At 41.2% G+C, this 25,499-nt stretch overlaps 2 protein-coding genes across 4 annotated transcripts; both read right to left on the bottom strand.

Moving 5' to 3' along the window:
• Nucleotides 1–14,255: 14,255 nt before the first annotated feature.
• On the bottom strand, nt 14,256–18,858 carry LOC125302990 (troponin I, fast skeletal muscle-like). 2 transcript variants are annotated; one of them, XM_048256419.1, is made up of 8 exons: nt 18,750–18,858; nt 16,346–16,378; nt 16,212–16,251; nt 15,981–16,109; nt 15,796–15,885; nt 15,528–15,704; nt 15,306–15,418; nt 14,256–14,559 (listed from the first exon to the last, which is right to left on the bottom strand). In XM_048256419.1, exons 2-7 carry the CDS (start codon nt 16,351–16,353, stop codon nt 15,326–15,328), a joined length of 537 nt encoding a protein of 178 aa, XP_048112376.1. In that variant the 5' UTR covers nt 16,354–16,378; nt 18,750–18,858; the 3' UTR covers nt 14,256–14,559; nt 15,306–15,325. The 2 variants fall into 2 exon arrangements, with proteins under 2 accessions (XP_048112376.1, XP_048112377.1); XM_048256420.1 differs by having other exon boundaries at nt 16,212–16,248; nt 18,750–18,833.
• Nucleotides 18,859–19,717: 859 nt separating this feature from the next.
• LOC125302991 (troponin I, fast skeletal muscle-like) lies at nt 19,718–24,046 on the bottom strand. 2 transcript variants are annotated; one of them, XM_048256421.1, is made up of 8 exons: nt 23,972–24,046; nt 22,517–22,549; nt 22,390–22,426; nt 22,072–22,200; nt 20,791–20,880; nt 20,527–20,700; nt 20,153–20,254; nt 19,718–19,858 (listed from the first exon to the last, which is right to left on the bottom strand). In XM_048256421.1, exons 2-7 carry the CDS (start codon nt 22,522–22,524, stop codon nt 20,162–20,164), a joined length of 531 nt encoding a protein of 176 aa, XP_048112378.1. In that variant the 5' UTR covers nt 22,525–22,549; nt 23,972–24,046; the 3' UTR covers nt 19,718–19,858; nt 20,153–20,161. The 2 variants fall into 2 exon arrangements, with proteins under 2 accessions (XP_048112378.1, XP_048112379.1); XM_048256422.1 differs by lacking the exon at nt 23,972–24,046 and adding an exon at nt 22,696–22,714.
• Between the last annotated feature and the right edge of the window lie 1,453 nt (nt 24,047–25,499).

Below are 25,499 nucleotides of genomic sequence, written 5' to 3'. Positions count from 1 at the left end.
AGCCATTTTGTTTTGGTCTTAACCCTAAAAAAATCACTGTTACCCTGCCAGCTTAGTTAGAAACAGCATGATATATTACAGAACTAGGTAAACGGGAGTGGATATCAGCGAAACTATTTATCTTTACTATAATTTCCCAAACATGCTGCAAAACCATTATAGTTAATGGTTAAACTATGGAGCTGCATTGAATAGATTAGTTCAAAAACCCATCAAATCCATTAATTTCTGTCTGAAGGTAATTGAAATTGACTTGACAGAGAGAGCCCATGCAGTCAGACCCAGACCCATATTTCACCTAGCAGCTCGTAAGCCCCACGTCTGAAGGCAGAGAGAGAGAGAGAGAGAGAGAGTGTGTGTGTGTGTGCTTGCGAGCAGAGCGGGGTCTGTCAGTCGAGCCTTGGCTCACGCAGAGGAGAAGGACCTGTTGCAGACAGCACACAGGACTACAGTCGTCTTGGCACCGGGCACACGGTGATATCAGAGTGCACGAGAGGAGAGGACAGAGGGTCAGGGGAGTTCTCTGGAACTCCGGGGACAAGATAATGTCTCGGAAAGTGAGTTTCAAGATGCGACAAGCTCATTTTGACGCACATGGATTTTGTGGTACAATTTTGCCATCGCTGGCACTGGTCTGGCTGCACAGTTTGGATGATATACAGTTATAAATGTTATCCAGTGATTGGAGCAGCTTTGGGGGATGGGGCATGGTGAGACTAATCCGAAAGAAATATTCTGCATAGTAGATTTTGCCAATTGGTAACACAGTTGCATAAATAGGAAAATGATTTGGTGTGTTTTTTGGGGACCTAGCGGTAAGTCAAGTTCAGACAGGGCCCCTCTCTCTCTCTGGCCTCCACCCCTGGCCCAACATACACACACACACACACACACACACACAAACTCTTTACGACCACCACCAAACACACACTGCGAGCACTCAAGACCAACAACATTGTTAACATTGTTGCCATGGCGAGCTACAAGCTATTCACTCCTCAAGTGCGCCTAAGTCTGCCACTCTGACACCAGGGACAAAGCAACCTCTCACCACTCTCCAGTCCAGCAGTTCCACCCCCAGCTTTTAGCCGACTTTGTCCGCACAGCAGGGGAGAGTGTCTGGACAAAAAAAACCCTGGAGATTTGTCCCCTGAGTCAGTATGGCAGACTACGCCGTAGAACAATTCCCTCGTAGCTATTAATGCAAGAATGAGGTTTCATCACATTTGGCAAAGACAGGTGATGTCCATGATGGTAAATGGTAACAATGGTAAGACTTACAGTAAACACATGACAACAAGACATTTACCGTCTTGGATGTAGTAAGCTTATGGAGAGCATGTTAAGTGAAGTTCTCCATGGGCCTGAGCCCTAAAGAGGTCCACGTGCTGCACGGTGCACAACTATCGTGAATTCCTCTGACATTTAAATCCAGGCCATGGCAATCTTCCCGGAGCAGGACCATTATCAAGAAATAGAGGAGGTGTATCGTCACATACAGCATTGTATGTGTGTGTGTGTGTACACAGTGTCTGAGTTTTTTTTTCTTGTGTGTGTGTGTGTGTGTGTGTGTGTGTGTGTGTGTGTGTGTGTGTGTGTGTGTGTGTGTGAAGCTACGTGCTTGAATGAATATGTATGTGTGAATGAATGTGCCTGCATGTATGTGTTTGCCTTTGTGAATGTGTTTTTTTGTTTGCCTCTGTAAGCACATGAGTGTGTTCATGTGTGTGCTTGTGTGTGTGTGTTCATGTGTGTGTGTGCTTGTGTGTGAGTGTGTGTGTGTGTGTGTGTGTGTGTGCATACTGTACGTATGTTGTTTTTGTTGTTGTTTATGGGAACATCCGCTAATTACTTCCCACATAAAAGTGTTAAGTTGGTTGCACTGCATAACAAATGAATGACCCCATTGTGTTTCATTGTTCCTCATTAGACCTCTGCACTGCCAGTCCCTACACAGTGCACTATAAAAATGCATAGAGAATATCCCTCTGACCGCTGTATTTTGGATGGATGGACTCTGAATAGAGATGAGGTCTCCATATAATTAAATTCAAGAATTCCGTATGAAAGGGCAAAAAAAAAAATGGAGGGGAATCTCCAATCAGCCAGCAATAAGTGAGCGCTGACTCCTTAGCATCAAGGAACAAATCTGCCCACATGCCCTTCAACAATGACCTGCTTCTTCCCAAAAAGCCCAGAGAGCAGGCAGGGCCTGTCGCTGCCTTCTGCAGCTGTAGGGGCCCGCCGCTGTGAACAGTGTTAACCTGCCAGAAGTCTGAGACGCTGTATATGAAGCATGAAATTGTGCTATCCTTCTTCCTGGTCCAATCCCCGGGCGGTAGGGCTCAGCTTTGTGCAGTCCTGAGGAGGGTAACTGAGGTGAGAATCCAAGTGAACATGGCGGTTTCAAATGCAGCAGCTGGCCTTGAGTGGAACTTTGTATGCACCGACTGACACAGTCCTTTGTCAGAATGAAAATAAACATATTAGACAAGCGCACAACAAAACACAGCTGGTTTAATAAAAGGCTCACATTTTTATATGTTTGATAAACCTTATGCCAAAATGTGTGAGTCTTTGTTATGTTACAATATGTTCTGTAAGTAAAGAGCTGTGGAGGTATTCCAGGATTTTCAGTTTTGAAACGATATAGTCTGTTTGCTGTTGTAGACATAGTTGATCCTCCACAGATACAGCTATGGTCATGAAAAGCAACATACAGGAATTGGCTCTCCTCAGCTGTTCACTCCAGAGGATTTCAAGAAAAGTGTTCTCTGTTGATTTATGCCAGGATTTTCTTTGTTAACATGCTAAATATCCATGATACTTTGCCTACAACTTCAAATGGAACAGGCATATTTCTGCATTTCGTCTGTTTTCAGTTGAGGAGCAGAGAGACTGTATCCTATTACTGAAGTGTCTATCCAGGATCTGGATTACCCATCTATTGCACAAGTAATGAGAGAACATTAGTACCAGTTGAATGAACACACTCAATCAATTCCTGAATTAGATGAAGAGAGAAGTGCCAGTGTTTAGGTTAATATAAGACAATGGCCAGTGTGGAACCTTATACCTGTCAACATTCTTAACTGATCCCATCATAGCTTCCTCCGCCCCTCCAGCCGCTTCACTTCCTGATTGGCCGCGTATTAGTTGCGCTCAGGGCACTTTGACCTGGATGCACCAACATCTGCTCCTAGCACACAGAGAGCACCCCTGGTTTTCTCCCATCCAGTCAACATGAGCCTACAGCTTCTGTCATCAATTCATTCCTCACAACCTCCTCACAGGGGTTTAAAGTGGGGGATAGAGAGTGGGGGTAGAGATGGTTGAAAGATATGGAGGAACTGCTTTCATATCAAAAAATAACTATACATTTTATAGTGATGAACACAGCACTGCAACCCTGGTGCAGGTGGTGCTAATCTAAACATAGCTGTAGATTATACACTCAGTCGTATGAGTGATGGAGGCCAGAAACTGTGAGAGACATGAGAGAAACTATGCGAAATTGAGAAGTGTTTAGCAACCCCAAAACCAATGCATCCTGATTTTATGCACAGGTCTCCAACCCAATCTGGTCAGAAGCTGTTTCAGTGGGGTTTATGTGGTGCAGAGGGGGTGGGGGAGGGGCGTGGCCAGAGCGCTCGTGCAGGCGGTGTTACAAAAGAGCCGTGAGCGCTGATAGAGCTCTCTATCCACTCAACAAGACAAACACAGGAAGCAGGCGGGGTCCGAGGTCACATACATCAACTTTCTCAGATAAAGTTTTCCCAATTCTGTCACACAACGTAAAAACCAAAAGTCAATGCACTCAGGCACACAGGACTAGGGAAGAATCAATGTTTGATTAATAACAACATCACTGGCGTGCACTTCAGGATCAGTGGGGAAAAGGCTTTTGGGTAGATTTAGTGATGGTGGTATGACTTGGCACTGAGTCTGATGAGAAGGACACAATAGACAAAGAGAATTGATAGCTGGAAATGTGAGGACGTTGATGGTAGCTGGAGAGTCATTGCAGATTATATAAATCTGTAACGGCTGTTGTGGCAGCAGTAGCAGCACTTGCTCCAGAGCTGGGCAGAATGTTCCCAGGAGAGCGTGAGGAATGTGCAGCTCTGGCCTCCCTCAAGGACCCATCCCACATACGCAGGGTAGCTCAGGTTGTGGGGCTTAAAGTGGATTCGGAGCACGGAGGAGTAATGGCTACAGTTGTACTCCCACACCCAGAGAGGTTTCATAATAAATTCAGTGAATGCATAAAACCATGATCCAAATAAATACACTGCCCAAAGGATGTGTTGCATCGAGTTTGAATCGAAATCTACCAGTTGTGAGGGTAAACCCATGAATTATTGTGAGTTCTCTCCACAACAAATCATTGTAATAGTTTGTGTCACAGCAGCCTTGAGGGTCTTGAGTGGACTTTGGAAAATCTGTGCAAGCAACTCTTTCTGCATAATATCTCATTATAAAGGCTCCATAATGCATACTCTCCACTGGCAAGCATCCTTGTTCAAAAATGGCTACTGATGTTGTTTTTAATACATAGGAGGTCCATGCAAATGTGTCCAGATAACAAGCTAAATAAGAAAAACTAAAAGTATTTTATGCTTGCCCACTCAAAAAACTGAAAATTTGAACATCTTGAGAAATACATTTTTCATGCATATTTCAGATAGAAATGGTCATTTATATGATATTTATAGAAATGGTAATTTAAAAATAGAAATGGTAATTTAAAACATTACATCGAAATTTATGAAGGGAGTATTCATTAGTAGAACATCAAAGGTCCTCCTTTCAACAGCAGATGCAATGTCAGTTGTCAATTTAGTGGTAGTTGTAGACAGGGACGGACTGGGACTAAAAAAAGAAACTGGACTTTCTTACAAATAGGCCTGCTACCATTCGCACGCACATACACATTAGCCATTTATCATGATACAGTCTCACAATATTATTATGCCAGTGAAAGTATCACATTCAAAATAGTCAGTCAGATTTGACAAAAATTATCATTATTGATTAATGATTATTATCTTGCCTTCATTATAAGTAACCTAAACCAACAGGGACATCATATACCATTATGGTAAATGGGGGTCTATCAATAAATGGCCTTGAGTGTCTGTTCATCTTTTTAGGACTAATAAACATTGCACATACATACAAAGTCTGCAACTTGGTCAGGATGGTACGGTGGCCGACAGGTGCAAACGACGTGCAACTTGTGACAACAGATGCAAATCAGCAAAACACGTGCAAACAGATAAAACACAACCAACTTAAGAAAACATCTGCATCTTCATTTGACAACACCTGCACATCATTTAGAAAACGCACTACAAATTCAGACAACATTTACATTTTGTGCTGAAAACTGAAGTGCCATTACCTTACCAAACCTTCTGTTGAAATGGATGATGTGCATGGCATCTATCGTGCACATGAGGGCACCCCGACCTGAACGCTTCAAATCATCAGGTCGGACCTTCATCTCCCCTTCTTGCTCCCTGTTTCAAATTCTGGTTGCTTAACACACCATCTTAACATAAGAGACGGACAGAAACACTATAGCCTGGCCTGTCTTCTGTCTGACTCACATCAACATTATTCCGTGCATTATATACTCACATCAACATTATTCCGTGCATTATATACTCACATCAACATTATTCCGTGCATTATATACTCACATCAACATTATTCCGTGCATTATATACTCACATCAGCATTATTCCGTGCATTATATACTCACATCAACATTATTCCGTGCATTATATACCACATTTCACTGCTTGACTTTGTTTTGTTTTTTGTTTTGTTTTTTCAAACTGTATGCGTCAAAGACACAGAGAGAGCAGACACTGATAAAGGTAACACAAAACTGAATTTTTTCCAGCTGATTTTCTTTTTTTTAAATTCTGGTTAAAGGTTCTCTAAGTCTTGTTACGCGATTTCTAAGCTAGAACATTTTTTGTGACATACAGCAAACATATGCTCATGATTCACTGTAAACAAACCCGAGGCTCCTGTGGAATAACTATGATAAGTTATAACTGATAGTGCAGACATGGGCTACTGATATGCATAAGTGAAACATATTTATTTGGAGTGATACAGAGGAGACACTGACAAGGCTACTTGGCTGATGAAGCATATTGAGCCAGGCCGACAGCTGTTCTGGACTTTTCCAGAATGTCCAGATTGCCAGTCCGCCCCTGGTTGTAGGATTGAATACAAGGGTAAGTGTGTGTGTGTGTGTGTGTGTGTGTGTGTGTGTGTGTTTGTGAGACAGAGAGAGACAGAGAGAGAGAGAGTGTGTGTGTGTGTGTGTGTGTGTGTGTGTGTGTGTGCCTTCGTGCTTGTGCAAGTTTGCCTGAGCCAGTCACTTTCCTGACACATTCCACATGGAATCATTCATTTTCCCTCATTTATCAAATGGACCAATGGACCCACACTGACAGACAAGGAGAGCAAGAGACAGGGACCAAGAAAAGAAATATAAGAAGAAAGGACAACTTGACACAGAGAGAGAGAGAGAAAGAGAAAGAGAGAGGAGAGAGAGACTGCCCTATTTTGAACAGGTAAACAGCACAGCACACTACTGTACGTGCTGACGAGGGAGCCTCAGTAAGAACTGAGACGTTGTGTCTACCTTGTGGTGGGGGGGTATGTTCTGGTCCTCCCTCCATGGCCAAACAGTCTTTCCCACAACCTGTCTGTCTGGCCATGCTGAAAAAGAGGTTGGCTTGGTGAGTGAGGCTAAGCGAACAGCATTCCCAATGGATGTGAAACTTCATACACACAGCGCAAGAAGCCGTCTTGAAGTACAGTCTCCAGTGGAGGTCCATTGAGGACTCCCCTGCTGTGTGAACCTTGAACTGTGCGCGCTCATGAAAACAGAGCCGAGCCGCCATTCCCATATGTGAATAAGGAGACAACTTCCGTTCGCATCCCTGGAAACCGCCTCAAAAAAAGAAAACAAACGACCTCATCGCTTCTTTTTTGTGTGTGGCTGGTGCAGAAGAGGTAAACTAGCCAGACACAGTTTACTCCCAAACCCTAAAAACAGTACAGTACCATACTTGAGCTTTAATGACTGTTCCTTAATAGAGAGGGGCTGTATTAATTTGTATTCCCAATCAGGGTGAGACCTGGGAATAAATGCAGAGGACATTTAAGGAGGCCCTTGTGTCATGTGGCCCTCTGTTCCCAAATGTCCCAAAATGTTCCCAAATGTCCAAATGTCAATAAAATACTAAGATACTGTATGTGGCATTTACTGTGTTGTTGCTACTGTTGTCTATTGGCACCGTGCACCCTCTTCAACTTCCTAATCAGATCGAATGGAGCATGCTAAGGATTCAGCCCTATATCTGACAGATGAGCCACATGCACAGCAAATAGCCAAACCCTTCAAAAAGTGACATCACATTCTTTACTGACCAACATGTCGTACTCTGTCTGTGATAACGTTACAAACGTATGTGCAAACAAAGACTGCGCTATTAAATTAAATATATAATAATATATAATAAATTAAAAATTAAATTGTGTGCATGAAAAAACGTAGGCTTTAGTCAACAATCAAGAAGGAGGTAGTGGAAACCGGTCATTCCAAGAGAGCCCGAGTAGCCTACAGTATGTAGCCTAGAAGTTTCATTTCCCCTTTATGGGTCTCCATCCGGCGGTTGACACCACAGGTGACCCTGCTACAAAGAGTAGAAGTCTGCTAACCACCCTGACCACTTAATGGTGAAAACTAAAAAGGCTTTAATTAACTGCCTACGGTTATCATCACATTACCAATATGAACTGTAATGTTACAGCCAGCCTGATAGTAGGCCTAGTCCATGCCAGTAGCTTGATAGGTAACACAAAGTTGCCACCACAGCACAGCGAGCGGTGAGAAAATGACGTAAATGACTAAATGTGATCACAAAATACATATTTCAAGAGCTCAATTTAGGCCTACAATGGGGTCACATTTTATTAATTCGAGGGCTCAATTAAAGAAAACGTGCTCACATTTTATTAATTCGAGGGCTCAATTAAAGGAAAACGTGCTCACAAATTATCATGACTAGAAAAGTCCTGACTAATCCACCCACTCGGGCACACTCTGTCCCACTCTCTATCTGTCTCTCTCACACACTCACAGGCACGTTATCAATGCAGGGGTGTTATCTATTTCTCACTTAACATTTGAACTGAATACACAGAAGCTGAAACTCCAGAACCCTGTCTATCAATGACCTCTGACCCATCCTTGACCCTCAGCTTCCTTTAGTTGCAACATATACCCTTAGGCCACTGAAGACTAATAGGCTTTACCAGTGAGGTGTAATTCGCCTTCGTTTAATTATGTTTGCTTTCGACATAATTTATGTGGGAGAAGACATATAGGAATCTTTGAGTTGACATACTGTATGAGATACCATTTGTATCTGTTTGAGTGAGAATGGAAATGCTCCAGTAAACTGAATTTACTCACTTGTCATTCTGCCGCTGAAAATTGGAAACAGCTTTTGTTTTTATTGGAGGAATTTGCCACAACTAGGGTAGCGCTCCACAAATAAAGCCTGACTCCTCAGATAAGCCCGTTTTCCATGAAGCGAGAGTGGTGGCCGGTGTGAGTGGAAAACCAAATGCCTGGTGTGGTGAGGCCCACAACACACACACACACACACAGACACACACAGACACACACACAGACACACACACACACACACACACACACAGACACACACACACACACACACACACACACACACACACACACATACACACACACACACACACACACACACACACACACACACACACACACACACACACACACACACTCACACACACACACACACACACACGTGACACACACACACACACACACACACACACACACACACACACACACACACACACACACACAGACCACACCCACACACACACACAGACACACACACACACACACACACACACACCACAGTGGGAGGTCAGGCTGCCAGAGATGTCACCTCCAGCCACGCGCTGAGACCACAGAAGGAATCGGTCCACTAAACGAGCCGAGGGCAAGCCGAGACCAGACGAAGGAGATGAGAGACGAGAGTCAGGACAGACGTGTGAGGTCTCTGGCTCTACGCAACCTCATCTGTTTCAGTCTGTTTACAGGCCTAAAAGGGGGCAGAGGTGGGATGTGTGTGTGTGTGTGTGTGTGGGGGGGGTTGGAGGTTTACACCAGCCTCCAGGTTTATAGCATGTAAGCAGGCCTCTGCGCCCTGACAGCCTAATGCTCCAATAATCCCTCCCTGGCTGAAGGAATTCACTGCGCCAGAGGTCATTAACCTGAATATGTGTGTTTAGGCCTATAGGGTAGGAGTGTGGCAGTATGCAGACTCATGATGAGAACCTCTGGCATTTGGTGAAGACTAGAGGTAAATTTGCTTGGTGAGGTGATTGGTTAGGATATTCTAACAGGATAGGAATACGATACCATAGGAATATTTTAGGGTTAGAATACGAAGTCTAACTGGTAACTTTGATGGTCTTAAAAGAAAACATGCTCTAGGAACCCAAACTTCTGTTTCACTGTTACTCATCATTAAAACATGCATTTGTTTTTGTATGAGTGTGTGTGTGTGTGTGGGGGGGGGGGGTGGGGGATTAATAGAGCTAATAGAGCTCCCACAGTGTTGTGGAAATGATTTATTGTGCTGGACAATGTAATGGATTACAAGATCATATGTTGACTGATGAGGGACACTGTTTTAGGGGATGAGCCAGACATGCCAGATGTAAGCACACAAATCACCATAGAAAGAGAGGGGAGTTTCCCATTCTTTGTTAACAGAGTGAAGGTATGCAAGTAAACAGACACTGACAGAGAGTTTTAATAAACTGTTATGAAAATAATCTCATATCAGCTTTGACGTGGATGCTCTCTGGATGGTATGAATCTTGTTTGGTGGAAACTGTCTCAAACAAAACCTCCCTCTGTGCTTTGTTTGTTCTTGCAACCTTAACATGCCATCCCTTAAACAGCAGTTATAACTGTGACTCCCCTTGTAGGATACAATTCTCTCAATAGGCCTAAAGGAATGTAACAAGCCTAACACCCTTGAGTGACTATCGACTACAGAGAAACAATCAGGGAGGGAAGATCCAATGTTCAGGGAAGGTAAATATGTCATTTTTTCAGTCGCCGAGTTTTTTCTTCTTGAAAAAAAAAAGTGCACAGCATCAAAGGTCTCCACTAAATCCTACGAATTGCTGTGTGGATGAAAAAACTAATCCATTGTGCCATTCTTCTAGTCCGCTGAACTAGTTTGCTCTCTGCCAAGAGCAAACAGCAGTGTACGTGTCAAACAGCACCACCAAGCACCAAACTCCACCTGAACGATGACGCCCAACGTGCACACACATCACACTTTATAAATACTATGCTCTCATACACTACTATGGTGATGTCAATGGCAAAACCGTTGAGTCTGCATTAGATTTAGACATTTTCCATTTTGACAAACCGTATCATTACATCTCAAATGGATCATGCTTATGGGAGACAGGGACACAGATCTGTTATGGGTCAAGTTGTCAAAAGTAAGTTATCTCGCTGAAGGAAATGTCACACCTCTTGAGTTCAGTATGGGTTGGCTTCACATCAAAATCACCAAACTCATAATCAATCATAGTCAGTCTGTTCTGGAGTGTGCTTTTTCAGGAATGCCACAGAGGCCAGGCCGGCCAAAGTTTGAGATGAAATATACCTTTTCCCATGGAACAGGGCACGCACATCATGAGCTAACATATGGAGCTCTGGGTGACGCACACATAAGTATCCCACAAGGCCCCTCTGTGGCGGCGTGCTTAATTAACAGCAACATCAGATCTAGAGCGTGGGAGGTCTGCACATGTTTGCACCATAAAGAGCCACTCAGTGTGGCTCTCAGCAACATGTCAGCAGCAACACCAATCCTCCTGCCATTGACTCCTCTTGTGTGTATATCGTGGGCCAGAGTTTCAAACATTTTCCTCTGGCATAGCAGGCCAAAGTAAGTAAGTGAGTAAGTAGAATTTTAGTTGTATTCAGTGGAGCCATTTGTTTTGCAGCAATGACACTTGATAACACAATAATACAGCCTTGCAAATCTCCTGTGTGACGGCTCCCTCTGCTGGCTATAATGAATGCACACATTCAATAAATAGATGTTTGGTTAATCAAATGGGTAAAAAAATCCCTGACAGGCATTGGGGCACATTGGGGGATGTCAACAATGATTTATTGGTCCGAGCATGCTTGTCTTCTGAAGGGGCATTTTCTCAGGGGCCTGTGCTGCTGGGAACTGACTGTCACTTAGGCCCCACCAGTTGCCCTGGCCTGTCTGAAGTGAGATTGCCCATAACCCAACATTCTCAGGACCAGGATAATTACACACAGGCTGCTAGAATCTAAAAACACATATACAAGTAAACACGAAGGTTCATACAAGCTGCACAAATCAACTTGTACATGTGCATACACTCATGCACACACATGCATGCCGAAACGGCAGGAGCAAACGCACACACTCGGAAACTGCTATGAGCTCACTCGGTCTGGGGCAGTTAAAGATCTGAACTGGGGTCAAGAATGTGCTCTGGCTTAATCCCACACATCCTGTGCACTCTGCACCTCTGCCGAGCCAATGGTTCTGGGACTATAGTTCCACTCTGTAGCCACTAGGGTATGTAGTTGTGCAAATTATGCTCCCGTGTGGTGGCAGACAGTGGGAGAGATTTGAGCCGGATCTGTGTTGGGTTAGGCGTTGCAGCTGATCCAGCCCAACAGCTATTTGGGCTGACATAAGAATTGAGGGGAGCCTGTATACCTTGATAAGTTATACTGCAAGTGCAGTTATTTCACACAGTGCAAGACTTTAGCGCAACACTGCTCCCTTGTCTGTTTCTAACTCTTACACTGTACATTCATGCCTGCTGACCACTCTAAACTGATGATTTAGCCATACCTCCAGGCCTGAGAAGGTCAGTATAACACACTTTGGGTTGCTAATATGACCTCATCTGGGATTAATGTGCTACTCATTTCACAGTCTTGCAAGCCACATAGCTGAATACTCTCTGAGATGAACGATTACACACCTGACTACACTGCATTTGCATGATGCAGGGAAGTTTCACAAATTTAGTGATAATGCTTGCCAATGATAATTGCTGCTGTGCAAAATGTTGACTAAAACCTTGCTCTTGCTCCTGCAAAAAAGTGCATATGTACATTGACTTTGCTGACGTGTCTCAGCTGGTTTTGGGTTCTCAACAGAAAGGCGTGAACCAATCCAGGCCACACCTGAATACGGTAAGAAAGTCTTAATGGCGGCCTGTTCTGCTCGCCTGCTCTCTGACGTTCCGTCTCAGAGGGAGACAGAAAGGCAGAGGAAGCTGACAGTAACAGATCTTCCTCAGATCATGCTCAGATCCTTAGGCTACAGTCTGGGGGAAATGTGTGTCTTACGGGGGGTAGGGTAAGCGCTGGACATGGTAATATTTTTGCCATGTGTTCAACATGTTTAGCCAGTTACTCAGCATCTGTGTTTGCAGAATTACTTTTTGGGTCTATTTTCAGAAGTGAGCCACCGATCCATTTTAATGCGTCGTAGCAAGCCAGCTGTTGTTTTACCTCATAAAAGGCAAAGTTGGCCCACTAACACCTATCTGCTAGCCAGCTGGTTCAGGCCGTGTTTTCTCACACATGTACGTGTATGGTAACCATGACTTCACTCATCATGGAATGCACAACATTAACACAACCTTGTGAACTGGCACACAAGATGTGATTAACACATTTAAAGTGTGATTTTATTTCACTTTGACTCACTATAGAAGATCCTTAAGTCTCCATTATATGCCAACCATTTGCCATGCTTAATTTTAATCATATGCTTGGGCAACACATGGCAAATTAATGTTGCATTCTATTAATACAACAAAAACAACTCAACAAACCCTAATCAAACCAACAGAAGTTACATTAATATGACTAATGCCATATCAATTTCACCCAGGCCAGCTGGCCCTGTTGGACAGCAGCAGAGGCCCACACATGGTCTGGAGCTGGCCGCGGGCACCCCGGAAGAATGCCCGTCTTACAGCTGCGGCCTTGAAGACGTCTTGGGGCTCCAAAGATAGCCGGGTGTCCGCTTGCAAAGAGCACTGCAGGGTTGGAGGACATTTATATTTAGCAAGACGACTGCTTGGGCTGCCTCTATTTGAGCGCCCTGGTGTAACTTAAGACGGGTGCCGTGTCTTCAAACGGGCCATTAGAAGAGAGAACATAGCCAAATAAGGGCCAAGAGTTCACACAGTCCGCGGGACCAAGGGGTAGGGGGGGTTTACTGGAGCAGCGCTGAGAAGAAGCAGACCACCCAAATGGCCACGAGTGGGCGATGCTGCAACACTTTTGAAGAGATGTCACAGTCAAGACAAACAGATTTAACTAAAAACGTTCTGTCGTTTTAAATGGATGTGGGGGGAATGAAGAAGCAATGTTTTTCAAATGAGATTTCTGTGAAAATATTTTGTCAGATGAGTGGAATATTTTAAAACAAATAGATTCATTAAAAACCTTGTGTAATATTACCATAAGTATTACATCAGTAAGGGTTTAATATAATTAAAAACATTCAAAGCAAATCAGTCTTGGCCTTTTGGTATTTTGGTATTTCTGTCATTCAATAAAGTGCCACTATTCCAAAGTCTCTGATGTTCCTAAGTGTGCTATCTGCAGCTGTTGGGAAACCCTTTTGAGAGAGCATGTGTTAGGGTGAGTGTTAAGACTCCAGAGGGGTTGACTATAGACCAGTGAGGTTGCACATAGCAAGGAAGCACTGTAGGCAAAACTACAACATTTTGCCGTTTCTTTCACAGTTTTACAGTTCCTTTATGTCTAGATGATGGTCAAGATGTATAGGAGCTATTGAAGTAAACTGGCACAACTGGGGGTGGAGATGTGGGAAGTTAGAAAGTAAGACATTGTGCAGTAGGTAAGGAAAGATCATGGTTCATACTAATTTAATAACAGCCCCCACCCACCACCATCCCTCAGTCTGACACACACACACACACACACACACACACACACACACACACACACACACACACACACACACACACACACACACACACACACCTTGTATAGATTATGTACCATGTGTAAATAATGAGGAATAATAAATTGAAGTGAGGAAAGCTACAGTTTATACATTTTTTCATTTATTTGGACAAATGCACTATATTGTACAGCATTAAATCAACAGTTCTGAAATACTGAATAGAATAGTTAACACACACTTTGTACATTAATATGGATCGTGTGCTCTAGCCTATGAAACAGAATGAAAAAAGACATGTGGATTGTTGTAAGGTGGATTGGATTATAGTAAAAAATAGCCTTAATAATTAGGAGCTTTTCAGAGAAGCTCCAGTTAAATTCCTTTAAACATCATCCTTCTTCTGTCAATGCCATGTCACCAGTGCTCTTGAAGAGACCAAAATCTGAATTCAGAGGAAGACAACAAAATGGAAAATTACATTTTTAAAATTTTAATTTACATTTAAATTTTTTACAGCGATTGCATATCATCAGTTACTAAGCAATGCTGTATTGTCAATTATTAACAAGGGGACAGGATACTCCAAACATTTTTCTACATAACACTGGCTATAGCACCAGATAGGGGGGAATATTACACTATTTTTATTATCAGACATATGTTATTATTTGACAAAAATGTTAGGATAATATAATAATATAATAAATTTAGATTATTGTAAGATTGTGGAATAAAAACTATTTTTTCCAACTTTTCATTTATTTGGAGGACACTTTTATGCAAGGACATTTACAAATTTGTAAAAATACAAGTCAAACTGCTGTCTCCTGTTCTCCTATTATAAAGTGTCAGTGTCAGCTCGTCTGGGAAGGACGTTTGGTTCTAACTGACCATCAAGGTAGGACAGGCATCCCTCTAAGGTCAGCCATGGCGACTGGTAGTGACCATTAAAGCAACTATTCATTTTGAAGTGTTAACCTATCAGTGGATGGACTAGTGATGCATGTTAGAAACAGAAAAAAAGTCCCAAATAGTATCCGTTGGATATCAGAGGCATAATTAGTCACACACTAACAAAATACTGTTGACTGTAGTCCAGGACTGTCGTAATTCATGTAATTCTTATGGTATTGTAGCTGCAATTAGAAGAGTTCATAAATCTGTGTGACATACATATGCATATAGTACCTTTGCCAAGTGTCGGAAATTTACGCCTCAGCACCCTCAAACATTTTCTTCCTGCCGTCCATGCCAGCCTTGTCCTCAATGTTCTTACGCCAGTCACCAACGGTATCTCCAGACTAGAGGATTTTCACATAAAGCAGAATTCATTCCCCCCCTCATTCTTCCCCCTCCACTTTTTCCATTCCAATAGTTTTACAACTTGATGCAACTAATAGGTTTATTTACCTCTTCTTTGACTTCTTTTTTGACTTGTTTCAGGTTGGCTCTCAGGTCCAAGTTCACCTTGTGCTTGGAGCCCAGCAGAGCCTGAAGCATCTGATCTGCAGACATACGTACTTTCTTCAGAGCTGGCTTCTTGAACTTGCCCTTCAGGTCAACCACTTTGAGCTTCAGATCATCAATCTGCGTCATGAGAAAGTATGTGTCAATCAACCAACATAACCTCTGGTGAGATTTTAAATAATGTTCATTTGGTAATTCCAACCCATTTTACCTCCTTGTTGGTCTTGGCAACCTTGGCCTCTGTGTCATACCTCTCCTCATCAACCTTCTCAATGGTCTGGTGCATCTTCCTGACCAACAGCTGTCAAAAATAACACCAGGCCTCAATTTAGTCAACAGAGAAGCCAAGCCATAGAGGTCTAAATGGACTTAAACATGTTATATAGTGCAATATACCTGCAGTTCCTCCATGGATCCTGGCAGACTCAGGGAAGGGCAGTTTTGGGCCAGGTATTCCTCCTTTGCCTCAGCCAGCTGCTGGGTCTCTGCCTCCAGTATGCCCTGAGCAATCTGGAGCAGCAAGCTCTTTAAGGAAAGTGGAGAGGAGGAATTACAATCACAGACTTGGATAAATGGGTAGAGAGATTCTCAAAGAAGTTCAGAAGTTAATGTGTTGCTCTTGCCTACCTTCAGATGATTCTTGCGGGATGAGGTCATCTTTTTGCTACTGAGGTAAACATAAACAGCACAGTAGAGAATACAGATTAAATTTTTCTCCAAATCAAAGTCAATGAATGAATTCTTATTCACTTTATACTTACTCAGACATCTTGGCTGGTTTTGGTTCTCACAGCCTGTGTAATGAAAGGAAAAAAAACCATCATGTCACTTACAAAGTGGGATTTGAAGTTTAATTTTAAACTAAACTACTGCTTTTTTTGCAGACTTGCTTTTTAGACACCTGTCTCATTCCATCAGTCCACTGAGGGGAAACCCTATCCATTTACTGTGGGGTGTTCTCACTGGGGAGAGGCGTACACTCTGCACCCTGCACCTAAATTTGGATGAGTTGGGTCAGGTGTCACGCCTTCCATCTGCTAATTTACGACGCATTCCGTTTTAGAATGTCATTAACACCTGAAATCCTAGGCCAGGCATGCATCTTTGGCCGGGTTGAGAAGAGATCACTTGAAAGGCCCACTAAAATAAGACAGTATCATTCAATCAGTGGAGGACAAGTCATTACAGACACATACTACAAATGTGTTGAATGTAGAGTTTTTTTGTTGTTAAAATCTATACAATTCTGGAACCATGGCCCTTGTACAAGAGCAACATACCAGAGTCCAAAAGCTGAGCGTAAAAACTGAAGCTGATTTAAATTGATCAATCAATCAATGAGCCAATCAATCAACCACTCAACCAATCAATCAATTGATCAATTGATCAATCAATCAATCAACCAACCAACCAATCAATCAATCAATCAATCAATCAATCAATCAATCAATCAATCAGTCAGTCATAATCATCTTTGTCAATTGTTTATCAATTATACAATGATAAATATACAGTGAGGCTCATATGTTTTTGAACCCATGCTAAAGTTGACTAAAAAGAGGAATATAAATAGCCTGGTCCTACCAGACTGTCATACATTTCATAATGTACAAAGAGTCTGCCCACTTTCCATTGCAAAGCGTTAACTTCCTTGAAGGCGAGTACTCTGTTGAAGTTTAAAACTATTGGATCTGCCCAGAGCCACTCTGGATCTGCCATAACCAATCCCTAACGTTTGGTCGTGACGTATGTCTGGCTCAAACTAGCGCACGACCTCAACGTCAACGTCAACGTCAGCCACTCCCTCTGTTCGCTGATTGGACCTGCAGATTTTTGCAGGAGAAAACCCGCGAATATACCGCAGACCCAGACGACGTACTGAAGGGAAATGAAAATTAAGCAGTAGTAGAAGTACGTAGGAGGGCGGAGCCAGGCTAGAATGTAAAATCATCTTTTGGAAATTGATCTTAATGCCTTAAGTAAAAAAATGAGGAAATATCCAACCTTTAAGGATCCGATTGTCTTTGTTAATGAATAAAGTATCGTAAATAAATAAATGTTCTTTCCTAAAATACAGAGGTCATAAGTATTCGCATTGGCCTTTGGAGTTGAAATAGCTCCACATCATCACATACCCTTCACCATATCTCACAATTGGCACTGGCTTTCCCTAAGATCATCTCTCAATGCAAATCAAACCAGCTATTAGGCTAACTGAAATAAAACCATGCCAATCTCTAGGCATGGTAAAGGGTATGTGATGATGTGGGGCTATTTTAATTCCAAAGGCCAAGGGAACTGTATATTTATCAGGATGCATAGTATCCTGGATCCATGAAATGATTGGCTTTTAAAATTAAAATCTGCCTGCTTCTATGGGAATTTAACATAGGGGTGCAAATACTTATGACCCCTGTATTTTAAGGAAGAACATTTATTTATTTACAATACATTATTCATTATTTACGATACATTATTCACAAAGAAAATTGGTGGCCTTAAAGATTGGATAATTCCTATTTTTTTATTTAAGGCATTAAGATCCATTTCCAAAATATGTTTTTATATTCCTCTTTTTAGTCAACTTTAGAATGGGTTCAAAAACGTATGAGCCTCACTGTATATGAACACATGTTCGAAGCACCATCAAAACAGATGCCTAAAATACTTTAGATTAGAAGTGTCTGAAGAACTATGAATGTGAGAGCAAAAAAAGTCCATGAAAAAAGATCCATGCCAGGGAAAAGTGTAAAATCATGTTTCCAACTACAGATCAGAAATGTGTTGAATTACATACAGATAGTCATAACGGGATTGACATTAAAATCAATACTATCTACGCCCATACAGAGGGCCTAACCATGAGAAAATCCCAAACATGAATCATATTCTTGTGACAGTATGTTACTTTACTGTTTCAGAATGCTACATAATGTGTGTGCTGTCAGCTCTACACACACATATGCTAATTTTGCATAACTGTTTTGGAGCGAGACCACCATGATGTGAATTGATTTATTCCTTATTCATGTCTGTGATTTTCTTCAGCATCTCTTTTATGAGATACTTTACAGAAATTAGTTTAGACCACTTTGCAATACAATAGTGCCTGATCATGTTACATAACAGTTAGAAAAGGCAAAAACAGAGAGTGGAGGATCTCACCTATGAGATGAAGTGAAGGGGCTGGAAACACTCGGATGAAGACTTGGCAAAGACTGGCCGGCCACGCAAAAGGGACAAATCAATGGGATTTTATAGCAGGGCCTTTGACGGCTCAGCACAAATTCAGGGACCTCTTTATGGAAGCAGGGATTCCTTCAGACCAATGGGACGGTGAGTTCCTTAAATACCTCCAGGCCTTCAAATATAGGTTCTTGGGTCAAAGGGCATTTCTAACAAAAGAGATCAATGTTTAGTACATTATCCTTGGCTTAAAGTCAATAGGCTATTATAAAGGAGGCAGAAATTCATGTACACTTTACGTGGCTGTCTTGACTCATTGTATTTACAATAATGATTGATACAAGGATAATTTGAAATCTTACACTGACCTTTAACATTTAGGGAAAAAAAATGAGTCAAACTTACCATTCAGAGCGGTCGGAGTAGCCACGAAACTCCTGCCATGTCATACATGTATTCTCTCCTGAAATGCTTTTCAATTTATCTAATTACAATAATGCACAAGCCTGTCTGTCTGGGTGAAAAGGAAGTGACATGTGACACAAGTAATGTAATATGTTGTAGGGGGCAAAAGAGTGTAGTGACCTCCTGTGTTCACGTTTAATAGATATGACCCTATTCTGAGGACACCAAACTCTCCAATGACTCATTACTACCCACAGATGACCTCCATTCATGAATGAATTTCATGTTGAAAGAATGAATGAATGAATGGAGGAATGAATGAGTGAGGGTGTGAGAGTGAGTTAGAAAAAAAACAACAACAACATGAAAACAATATTACGGTGATAACTTAATTAACTTTATAAGACTTTTTATTATAAGATCATGATAAGCTATGAATGTGTTATGGTCATTAATGCAGTGAGGACAATGAAAGTTGAAGCAGTTCATAACCTCCAACTACAGTTTGTGATGAGACAAACTCATCAGACGACTAAGACTGTGTGTACAATACATGTTCTTTCAAGACACCTCTGAAGGGAAAAAAGTCCAGGAAATGTCTCAATGCCCTCAAACATCTTCTTCCTGCCACCCATGCCAGCCTTGTCCTCAACGTTCTTACGCCAGCCACCAATATCTGCAGTCTGGGAAGATATGAGAGTCAGATATTATTTGGTGCCATCAAAGGACTTTAAAAACTCCTCCCTGGTTCAGTTTCTGTTTTGTATACACCTCTTCTTTTATCTTTGAAATCACATATCAGGGCTATCATCTACCCTCTGGTAGCTAGAGTTTTCAAAATAGATTTGATTTTCAATCAATTATGCCAAATAGACTTCAATGCAGGAAATAATGCTGGCTGCATTTCACCACAAAACTGTGTCTATGTACTTTTCAGTGCTTATTTGAATGTTCTAATTTTTCAATCAAAAACTCACCTCTCAAATTTATGCCTCAGCGCCCTCAAACATCTTCTTCCTGCCACCCATGCCAGCCTTGTCCTCAATGTTCTGACGCCAGTCACCAACTTGATCTGCAGCCTATAAATTTCACATATTATTAATTTGTGTGTGAGTGTGTGTGTGTGTGTGTGTGTGTGTGTGTGTGTGTGTGAGTGAGTGAGTGAGTGAGTGTGTGTGTGTGTCTGAGTGAGTGAGTGAGTGAGTGAGTGAGTGAGTGAGTGAGTGAGTGAGTGAGTGAGTGTGTGTGTGTGTGTGTGTGTGTGTGTGTGTGTGTGTGTGAGTGAGTGAGTGAGTGAATGAGTGAGTGAGTGAGTGCGTGTGTGCCTGCTGTATGAACCCCGAACACTCACCTCCACCTTGACCTCCTTCTTCACCTGCTTCAGGTTGGCTCTCAGATCCAAGTTCACCTTGTGCTTGGAGCCCAGCAGAGCCTGAAGCATCTGATCTGCAGACATACGTACTTTCTTCAAAGCTGGCTTCTTCATACCTTTCAATTCTATTACCTTGATCCTCAGGTCTTCAACCTGTTGACAACAGTAGTATTGATATCATAAATTTGGTAACCTGCTAACACATTTTATGATTATTGATTATGAATTGAATACAATAAATACCTCTGTGGTTCCCTTGGTCAACTTAGATTGCAGGTCATATCTCTCCTCGTCAATCCTGTCAATGGTCTGATGAAGCTTCCTGCATAAATCCTATGGCAGTGAAATATGAAACAATTGTTTAGCTTAAAAATGCTAGTGCAACACTCATGACAGCCTCATGAATCATGCCTGTCTACAGAAAAATAATAATAAGATGGAAATGAAAGGGAAACTATTAGCCTCACAAATATCAGCATTTTCCCCATCGAACACACTACTGATACCTTTAAGTTATATGTAGCATATATGGCCACCACATCTGAGGAAACTTCGCCTAACTGATTAGCTTAAACTCATTCTCCTAACTGATTAGCTTAAACTCATTCTCCTAACTGATTAGCTTAAACTCATTATCCTAACTGATTTAATAGTGGAACCGTCCTTAATAAAGTGTTGCCTGGATTTTTCTCCTTGGAATGTCAACACTGGGCAACCAAGATAGTGTGCATTTCCAGCCAGCTGTTTAACATCAACCATAGTTGATGTTAAACCATGGTCCTTTCCGGATCCCACCCCGACTCTCTCTCCCACTCACTTCCTGCTATTCTCCACTATACTGTCAATTAAAGGCATAAAAGCCCAAAAAATATACTTAAAAAAAAAAAAGAAACATTGACCATAGTTAAAGGATGGGGAGACGGTCATTGAAATTGGTCTCCCTCCACCAGTGTGGTTGGTTGCTCAATTTGTTTGCTAGCAATTGATTTTGTTCATTAGCCTATATGAACTAACAAACATGAACAACAAAGCCTACCATTTCTTAAATTGTACTGAATGGGTACATAGCCTTAACCAAACATAGCCTTAGCACATGAAGTAATGGCAAGAAAAACATTAGGGTCAAGAGTTCAGCTACCTACCCCCATTAGGTTGGGTAGCACTAATAACTCAATTTAAGCAAAAAGCAAAAAAAAACAAAAAGCAAATCTGTAAGATATTTTGGTGGTGAAACGCCTGTTTTGTTTAGGCTGTATATCTTTATGTTGCTTCCCATGCGTAGACTACCTTTCAGTTGGGTTATATATCAAAGGATATAACAATCAAAACCTCTCACTTGGAAGTCATTGAAGATTGATTTTATACAACTGAATTCCATGACATATGTTACATCAGCTTTTGAAGAGTCTATTTCATCCTATTATATTTCAAGTTTTGGTATGGAAAAATAAAGTTGATAGCCTTCTTGCAACATGTAAATAAAAACAATTAGAAGGTAAGGCCAATACTCCACCCTGCTTGTACCTGGAGTTCCTGCACACCATATGGCAAGCTTAGAGATGGGCAGTGCTCGTCCATGTACCTCTCCCTCTCAGTCACAAGGTCCAGTTTCTCCTGCTTGAGCCTGTCCTGGGCAATCTGGAGCATCAAACTCTGTAAGAGAATCAATGGCACATAGAAATGAGAGAGAGAGAGAGAGAGAGAGAGAATGACAGAAATAGAGAATTGAAATAATAAGACAAAGAAGATATGGAAGAAAATTAAGAAAAGGATAAACACTCAGAAGAGTCTTAAAAAGTAGCTTGAGACAATTTGCAGTTGCCAGTGCTGGGATCATATTACCTTCAGATGATATCTGCGGCTTGAGGACATCTTTTTACTGGGGATTAAGAAACAGATGTCTTACTGCCAAAGCAAACAGGGAAAGGCATACTATCTTAAGGGACTATGTGCAATGGGCAATACTTACTCAGCCATTTTGTCAGTTCTGTCTTGTCACAGTCTGTGAAGCATAGAAAGAACCAAAATAAAGGTTTCATTAATCTTACATCTTGCAACTGTCTCCATCAGAAAAAAAGAACCTCCTCCAAGTATAGTAGGGGACAGTTAGATCCCTAGATCAGTATCTTAAGCTTTCAATTCGCTTACTCATGCTGTAAAACTTTGTTAATGGATGTTGGCTTTGCACAGGAACAGATAATCTCTAGTTAGGTGCTAACACATGTTACTGGCTCTCATGTTTTTAGCTTGTGCTTAAGACTGTATTTAACTGTGGCGACCTTGTTTAAGTCGGTGTGAGGGAGTTTGGAATGGAATCATTTGATCAACAGCGGGTATCATCTGTACAAAGTGACGAGGGGGACACATGATCCAGTCGCTGACTTCTAGACCATTCTTTGGATGGATGAGACACTGGGTAAGGAGGAAGCTAGTCGACTGGCTCAAATATCAAAAATAAAAAAGGGACAGTGGGGGACTGTGGAAAGTGAGGGACAGAAGAGTAACCGTGGAGACAGCTGAGCCTTTTTCAGGACCATTTTAATACCCTTAACAGTTTTGGCTCCACTTCAGCTTAATTCGCCCTAGGTGCTATGTATGCAATAGTTAATTACTTAATTAATGAACACATACAACATATTCTATAGATTTAGTGTTTTCAATATATAGTTAGGCTTAGTGTTAATGACTTTTTACTGCACTCTCCAACAAATCAGTTCATTTCAAAGGGCTTTCCACACTAAGATGAGTGATTTAGTGAGTATGGTGAACTACATCCACAAAACATTGTAAAATTACTGATACTGAATTGCTTAAATATATGGGAACATCCTTGCATCACAAGAAATATTCAGCAATGATCAGTTATTGTTAAGCCAGACCAATTTGTTCCTCTCAGTTATTCAAAACAATGTTAATTTTTGAGGTTCAGGAAATTAATATTAATATTCAAGTCTGAAGCCATTCACTTCTGGTTGATAAATTACAGTTTCCAGTGAATATTTTTCTCATGGACATGCATACAAACAAATTCACATACATTATATTTTGAAATATATTTCTGATTCTTTTTTAACCTGGAGGTATTTTCATCACATCCCAAGTTGCTTCATATATACAACCAACTAGGCAAAGGGAACAAATGAATGGGTGCAAAATAAATTACCCATGTTATATACTGTATGGTTCATTTTAAATATCATGCATATTAGGAAAACAATCATGCCTGAGTCCCCTTTTGTTACCTTAACTAATGTTATAAAGCATATTTGCTCCTGTATAACTGTTCACAACAATCAAAACAATCAATTAGCTCAAAAACCTGAAACATAAGCCTCTATCCATCTTCAGGAAAAGACAAGCAAGACAAACAAGCAATAAATACATCAACCAGCCGTAACACCTAATACAGGATCAGACATCTCACCTCAGAAGAAGAAGCTATAACTCCTGGGTTACACTTGACAGGATGAGGGCAGATGGCTGCTACTAGCACTTGTCGATACAGAGATCTAGTATATAAGGCTGGCATTCAATATCCTTCCCTCTTTATGGTAATGAATCCCAAGACAGCAGCCATGCCAGTCCCCAGAAATATCTCTATGCTTAATATAGTCAAAGAAGACAACCAATATCTCCATAAGCCTGTCATATTAGAACAACTCCATGTGAGTTGAAACAAACATTATGATTGGGACGTTCCATAAATCATTGGGACTGACAACTTGCCAAAGCTGACATCCACTTAAAGGGCAGATGTTCGGTGGATTCTACCAAGAACATAGCTATAATTAAAAGTGAGTTTCAACAAATGTAGAAATATAATTTAGCAAGCATGTCCATTGTCATCTTTATTTTATTTGTATTTGTTTATAAAAATATACTGTATATAAATATATGAAGGAATATTGCATTGCTTCATGTCTGCAGTTTTTCTAAGGAGATCTTCTACTTCACCAGCAACAGCCTTTTATTCTATCAGTATTTTTACTTTAAATTTGCCTTAATATGGTGAAATAACAGATGGGAGAGGTAAGTTTTTTTTTCTATGAGGATAGGGATATTCTAGTCAAATGCATGACTTTTATCACTTTATTTGAACTTTGTCCATCTTAAATCATATTTGTTTGTTGTACTACCTTCTATTACTACAGTCTGATTAATGTTTAAGTAGAGGTCTACATTCGACTACAACTGCTACTGCTACTTACACTGACTGCTACTTATACTGTTGTACTAATAGCTATTGTATTAATATTTGTCTCTCAAAAGCTCACAGTCACAAGTAACTGAGCAGAGCCAGCAACACACACCTTGTTTCTTTCTGGAGTCATTTTAGTTGGCTAAGAGGGAAATCGTAATTTAACTAAACTGGGGTAGAGCTCCTTCAATTTGTTTCATAGCATGTTCAAAAATTATACCACAAAGCACATATTAGACACTCTCAAGAAAAACAAAGTAACTACGACTCTGACTGATGTAAGTCTTACATCTTAATGCATGATACATTAGTAACAATTTAACAGAAATTGAATTGTCTAACTGAAGATACTTTTGTTTCTTTCATTTTGCTTTAGAAATGCAATAGAGAGACAGAAGACAGGCAGAAAGCAGGTCAAAAGTGAGGAAACAGCTACAAACCATGAAGCAAATCAACAGCTAAATACTAACTAGACTTTTGGCAAATTGATGGGATAGGTTCACTGCTTTCTCCATTTCTGTTACAGTAGTGTTCACTATTGTAAGCAGACACCAGTCCAGTCAACTTGTCATTATACCAATACAGATTGATCCATACGTATTGTTATAATCTGAATTAATTAACGTTAATCATCTAATCATACTCCACTGTGAAGAACTGCAGGGCTGCCAGAAAGTGTTGAAAAATCATTTAACCCCCTGGGTCTAAACATGTATCCTGTTACTGACCATAGGGCTAGTATATCTCCCTCTAT

The sequence above is a fragment of the Alosa alosa genome, chromosome 11 (assembly GCF_017589495.1).
Source record: "Alosa alosa isolate M-15738 ecotype Scorff River chromosome 11, AALO_Geno_1.1, whole genome shotgun sequence".
Classification (NCBI taxonomy): Eukaryota; Metazoa; Chordata; class Actinopteri; order Clupeiformes; family Clupeidae; genus Alosa; species Alosa alosa.
This window is presented reverse-complemented; position numbering and strand designations above follow the sequence as displayed.